General features: G+C 37.1%; 1 protein-coding gene across 1 annotated transcript in view; it reads right to left on the minus strand.

The window, feature by feature from the left end:
• LOC136851466 (uncharacterized) overlaps positions 1 to 6150 on the minus strand; it is a 188011-nt gene extending 181861 nt beyond the window's left edge. The window contains 1 exon segment of the mRNA XM_067125570.1: positions 5696 to 6150. Within this exon segment, the coding sequence (XP_066981671.1) occupies positions 5696 to 5709 (14 nt within the window). The 5' untranslated portion in view covers positions 5710 to 6150.
• Positions 6151 to 6568: the final 418 nt, after the last annotated feature.

Genomic DNA, 6568 nt, shown 5'->3' on the forward strand with positions numbered 1-6568 from the left:
AGAGAGAGAGAGAGAGAGAGAGAGAGAGAGAGAGAGAGAGCACACGCAAAAAAATTGTTGCTTGTCATGAGGTCAGCTCAAGTTACTCAATACTTACTTATACATACTTGCGAAGAACCTATTAGAGGTCACCTGAGAGAGAGAGAGAGAGAGAGAGAGAGAGAGAGAGAGAGAGTCATACTAACCTATCTGCGATTGTATTTTTTTTGTTTTTGTTTTTATCAGTATATTTCTCAAACAATCCGCGGAAATTTTTTTTGTTTTTTATCAAAATTCTTCTTTTTGTCACTTCATATTTTCTAATTGCTTTGGGCAAGAGTCTCTAAAGAATTTACTACAACAAGTTTCGATTTGTTCCATAATAATAATAATAATAATAATAATAATAATAATAATAATAATAATAATAACTGCCAGGATTTTGGTGTCCTTTTAACAGCAGTAGGCAATCTTAATTCACTGGGTTATTTTAATACGTACACATTATATATATAAACACACACATAACACATATATATATATATGCATATATATATAAGGAGGATGTATTCATTATAAACATATATGTATATATATATATATATATATATATATATATATATATATATATATATATATATAAACAAATATTCGTTCAATATTCATTCAACTAAAATGAATGAATAAATAAAACTCCTAACGTAACGACCTACTTGGAGTCAGCGAGTGACATGACTCACCCTTAACTCACTCACTCACTCACTCACTCACTCACCCAGTTATGCAATTATAGAAGCTCTTATTCTTTCCATTCCTACAGAAACTTTCACACCTTCTGCTAAGGGGACTTTCGAACCAAATCGTAATAATGAACAATGGAATTCAACAATAGAATTTCGTTTCAGGTCACTGTACGTTTTTCACTTTTGTTAAGACGAAGCGAGGGCTTTCAACCTGGGGTTTGCGTGACATTGCCTCGAGAGGTTCTTCATAATGTGATTTCAGTTTCACTTTTTATGTGGTGTCATAATACAGTACTGTATAATAAATTCTTCTGAATTTAATAGATATCAAAGCAGAACTGTTGTTCCATTTTATAAACTTTAAATATTTTGTGGTATCAAGTAGCCATCACTCAATTTAATATATATTACATTCTGATGAATTTATTATGCAGCGTTTTAATACAACACTAAAAAGTGAAACTGAAGTCACATAATTCGGGGGTTACTTGGTTGACACTGGGAAAATTTGATTAATTCACTGACTTTTCGGTTGACTGAAGGATACTTGGTAAACTTATACTATTTGCCTAATCCAAAGGCTGTGATCAATTCATGTCTATTTGGTTAACTCAGGAGCTGATCCTTGATTAACTCATATGGGCCTTGGTTAACTCAGGGGAAGTTTATCAACTCAAGGGATACTTGGTAAACTCAGGGGAACTCAATTATCCCAGGGAATATCTGGTTAATCGTGGGATACTTGATTAACTCAACTGGCGTCTTGTTAAGGGGTGATCGGTTAACTGATAGGTACTTGGTCAACACTGGTGATATTTTGTAAACTCAGGGGCCTCGTGGTTAACTCATGTATTAGTTGGTTAACTAAGGAGCTACTTGGTGAACTCATAAGTCACTTGCTTAACCCAGGAACCACTTACTCAACTTCTATGATACCTGGTTAACTCAGGAGTTACTTAGCAAACTTGAGATTCTGCTTGACTAACTTATGGGCTACTTGGTTAACTCAAAAGTTACTTAGCTAACTTAAAATCTACTTAGCTAACTCCTAGGCTACTTGGTTAACTCAGGAGTTACTTAGCAACTTGAGATTCCACTTGGTTAACTCAAAAGTTACCAAGCTAACTTAAGAATCCACTTGGCTAACTTACTGGCTACTTGCTTAACTCAGAAGCTACTAAGCTAACATAAGAATCCACTTGGCTATCTTATGAGCTACCTAGTCAACCCAGAAGTTACTTAGCTAACTTAAAATCTACTTGGCTAACTCAGAGGCTACTTGCTTAACTCAGAAGCTACTAAGCTAACTTAAGAATCCACTTGGCTTACTTATGGGCTACTTGTTTAACTCAGAAGTCACTTAGCTAACTGAAAATCTACTTGGCTAACTCATAGGTTACTTGCTTAACTCAGAAGCCACTTAAAATCTACTTGGCTAACTCATAGGGTACTTGGTTAAATCAGGGGCGCCGTGGTTAACTCTAGGGGTGCCTGGCTGGGAGAGGACTGGGAACCCCGTCCTTACAATTGTGGGCAAACGAGGGGATGGGGGAGGAGACTGGACTTTCATTTTCATTAACCGCAGACTCCCGTTACTGCTAATCATGAGATACAAGGCAGGAGAGACGCGTAATAGTTACAAGAAGAGACTCTTTACTTTTATTATTATTATTATTATTATTATTATTATTATTATTATTATTATTATTATTATTATTATTATTTGTTGTTGTTGTTGTTGTTGCTGTTGTTATTGTTGTTTAAAACGTTCCAACATTAAATGAGGGAGTTTTATGATTTGGACACTAGTTTGCAAAATTCAGCTTTACGACACAGAATGTTTATAAACGTCCCCACCCCCACCCCACACACACACACACACAAACACACACACAAACAAACACACGCAATATCGAAAGAAAAATAGCTAAAAACTGACCATAAAACTGAGTGAATAAAAATAAGAACACCAATAAACAAGATCGACACAAAACACAAAATCAGCGATACAAGTCAGATGAACCAATGCAATGGTACATTGCACTTTAAATTTATGTTGCCGCTTTTCTGCGACTTATGCAATCCAGTGCAGGTGCAACACTTTACGCTGACGATCGTAAAGTCATCTTAATAATGATGATGATGATGAATTTTAACGCTCTGTCATAATCTCATGGCTTCATTATCTTAATCGCTACAGTAATGTTAATAATGACATTAATTACTTATGATCATCATCTTCCATTGGTTAGAATTATACTGATACACAGACCCTTATGTCAGACAGAAAATTCTATTGAACAGAGAGAGAGAGAGAGAGAGAGAGAGAGAGAGAGAGAGAGAGAGAGAGAGTTGTTGACCGCCTTGTGGGAACCCCACCATCAACCAGACACGTGAAAGGGCGTGTTCTCTCTCTCTCTCTCTCTCTCTCTCTCTCTCTCTCTCTCCCCTGATGCCCCTATTAAATAAGAACGTAGGTCGAAGGTTGGAAGATGAATGAGGCTGATAACTAAAGGCTCACAGAACTTGTGAGAATTCCAAACTTGTAACAAAGTCCTGAGCAAGAAAAACTTGATGATTATTCCCAAAATAACAGATCCTAAGACGCGATAACTCGTAACAAGTCCAATATAAAACAAATCCCAAGATGCAAGAACTTGCAACAAGTACAAACTTATAAGTGTTGTAAAAATCTACAAAGTCCTCATAATATATTACAACCTACAAGAATTTACAACGAGTCCTAACCTCTTCCAAATACTAAGCCACAAGAACTTGTAAAAAAATAGTTATGACTTAAAACGAGTTCAGTGCTCTAGTAAGTTGTGTTCAATCCCATCTCATAATGAGTTCTGAACTAAGTTCATTTGTGGTCCTGATTTTATCGTTATGTGTAAATATTTGAGAGAATTTAAAAAGATTTTATAAAGGTTTTACAGCCTTCATCTTTTATTTTCTGATGTATTAAGGAAATTCGTCATGGAAATAAAAATGTCAAGATACATTCATAATGAATTTTGTCGTGAATACAAAAAAAAAAAAAAAAAAAAACTCAGACAGGCTTAATTCGATTACCAAATCTTACACATTTTCATTCAATTTTGGATGAAAATTGAAAGCAATTTTTGTCAATCTCATGACAAAACATAAAAAAAAAAACATTCCACCATTATGCGTTTATGCAAGAACTTTAATGACTAAATTTGTCTCGGTAATGGTGGCCAAAATTCCTTCGCCATGATTTCCCTACAGAAAAACGATCAATTTCACCTCTCATTCTCCGATTCACTGGATTAATTACCGGTCAGAATAATGTTTTCATGCGTCAATATCCACCTCATGCGTCATTATCCGTCGTCCCTATCTATCACAATTCGTAACACACAAGAATCACTTTCTTAATTCCGACCCCACCTCTGAACCGAACTCGGCATCGTCTCTCGTTAGAAATCGAGAGTAAAGGGCTCGCAGAGAGAGAGAGAGAGAGAGAGAGAGAGAGAGAGAGAGAGAGAGAGAGAGAGAGAGAGAGGCTATTCCACTCGGCCAGCAAAACAGCAGCCGTTCACCATACTCTAACATCCCAGGGCACATATCTTCCCCAATTGCTAAACAACACGAGACCCACTTACATAAGTTGTTTCTCTTTGGTTTTATATTTAACAATCATCATTTCTCTCATCCCCTGCAAACTTCTTTACAGTGGTCAAGTGATAGTTGTAAGTGCCAGTATCTCTCTCTCTCTCTCTCTCTCTCTCTCTCTCTCTCTCTCTCTCTCTCTCTCTCTCTCTCTCTCTTCTCAACTGCTAAACAACTCAAAATTCCTGGAATACTTTGTTTCTTTTTGTTGAATATCTAATAACTGTCATCTCAGTTATTCCTTACATCCTACTTTGAAGTGCATGTGCCAATCTCTCTCTCTCTCTCTCTCTCTCTCTCTCTCTCTCTCTCTCTCTCTCTCTCTCTCTCTCTCTCTCTCTCTCTCTCTCTAACCCTATTATCTTCCCTACTCTTAAGCAACTCGAAATTCCTGAAATACTCTGTTCCTCTTTGTTTTAAATCTAAAATACCCATTATTCCCTCCATCCCTACAACCTACTTTCAAGTGTAGAGTGCTAAGTGTAAGTGCCAATCTCTCTCTCTCTCTCTATCTCTCTCTCTCCGTTCAGGATTTGGCTGTAAGGCGAGGGGTGGGAGGAGGAGGAGGAGGAGGAGGGGTGAGATGGACCAAGGGAAAGTCTCTGCGTACTTCCTTGTAAGGATTTTCGGCAGGAACCCCAACGAAGAGGCGAGATATTCACTTCCAGCGCTTCGGCTGAATTGAGACAAGACTCCGGTTTTGGGTCATGGTAGGGCTGGTGGCACTCCTCGGGCCTTGGTTGGTGTTTTGGTGGTAACGTCGATTCTTTTTCATGTATTCTGGGAGGACCTCCACGACCATCTTATTTTCATGTGTCTCTGACCTGTTGCATGACACTCTCACTCTTTCGCTGACTCTCACTCTCTCTTTCTGTATGTATGTATGTATGTATGTATGTATGTATGTATGTATGTATGTATGTATGTATGTATGTATGTATGTGTGTGTATGTATTTGTGTGTTTGTGCGTATGTAGGTTTAACTTTATACTAACATAGTAATCTGTAAAATATATATTATTCTTAAAAAATGGAAATACCATAAAGACTAATGTTTATTTACATTTACTAAATGTAAATATGCATAAAAGTATATATTTTATATATATGTGTATAATATATACAGTATATATATACACACAAATATATATATATACACAAACAAGTATATATATATATATATATAAATATATATATATATATATATATATATATATATATATATATATATATATATATATATATATATATATATATATATATATATATATATATATATATATAATATATATATATACAAAAATATAAGTACATGAAAACGAAAATCTTTTACTTACCAAAAGGTTCCCATGTTGACGAACGGACGAAATAAAACCAGCGGAAGAATGCGATCACTTAAAATAAGGACTACAGAAATAAACAAACGCAATCATAAATAACGATAATTAAAGATAAATATGGCACTATAGTTCGTCGTTAGTATGTTTTTTCTTCCAAAAAAAATATTTTTTCCTCCGACACTAACAAAAACACTATTTCATCACTTTTATTCAAAGTCAATCTATCCCTCCTTTTTTTTCTTTCTCATTCACGCTCGCTCTCTCGCTCCTTCTCTCTCTCCCTCTCTCTCTCTATCTGTCTATCTCAATCTTTCTCTCGCGTCAAGTCGCAAGCAGCAAGGAGCTCCAAGTCTCTGCTCCTACTACGGGCAGATGTTGGTGGAAGACTGAGGTCCCTCTTCTTTCTAGCTTGGCTCTCCTCCTCCTCCTCCTCCTCCTCCTTCCTCTCTTCTGCTATCACTCTCTCTCTCTCTCTCTCTCTCTCTCTCTCTCTCTCTCTCTCTCTCTACACTTCAGCTTTCACTGGCAGTGAGTTGGCGAGCCAGCTAGCAGCCAGTCGCTCGCTGTTACGAGGGCCGTCCCGTCGCGTCCCCAGGGGAGGACGGATGGCAGTCCAACGAACGCACACACACACACACATGCCAAGTCCTTCGGCGACCTTCCCCGGACGAACACTTACTATTTCAGAGGCCCAGAGGCTCGGAGGGAGACGGGAACGCTCCTCAGATCGTCAGCATTTTACTTTTGAAGCAGAAAGTTTTCGGCTTTCGAAAAAGTGTGAAAAATGCAACGAAGTTTCTTCGGCGCAATCGAGTTTTCAGTACGGCTTATCATCAAGGCCACCGAAAATAGACATATTTTTCGGTGGTC

This window comes from Macrobrachium rosenbergii, chromosome 23 (assembly GCF_040412425.1).
Source record: "Macrobrachium rosenbergii isolate ZJJX-2024 chromosome 23, ASM4041242v1, whole genome shotgun sequence".
In the NCBI taxonomy this organism is placed as follows: domain Eukaryota; kingdom Metazoa; phylum Arthropoda; class Malacostraca; order Decapoda; family Palaemonidae; genus Macrobrachium; species Macrobrachium rosenbergii.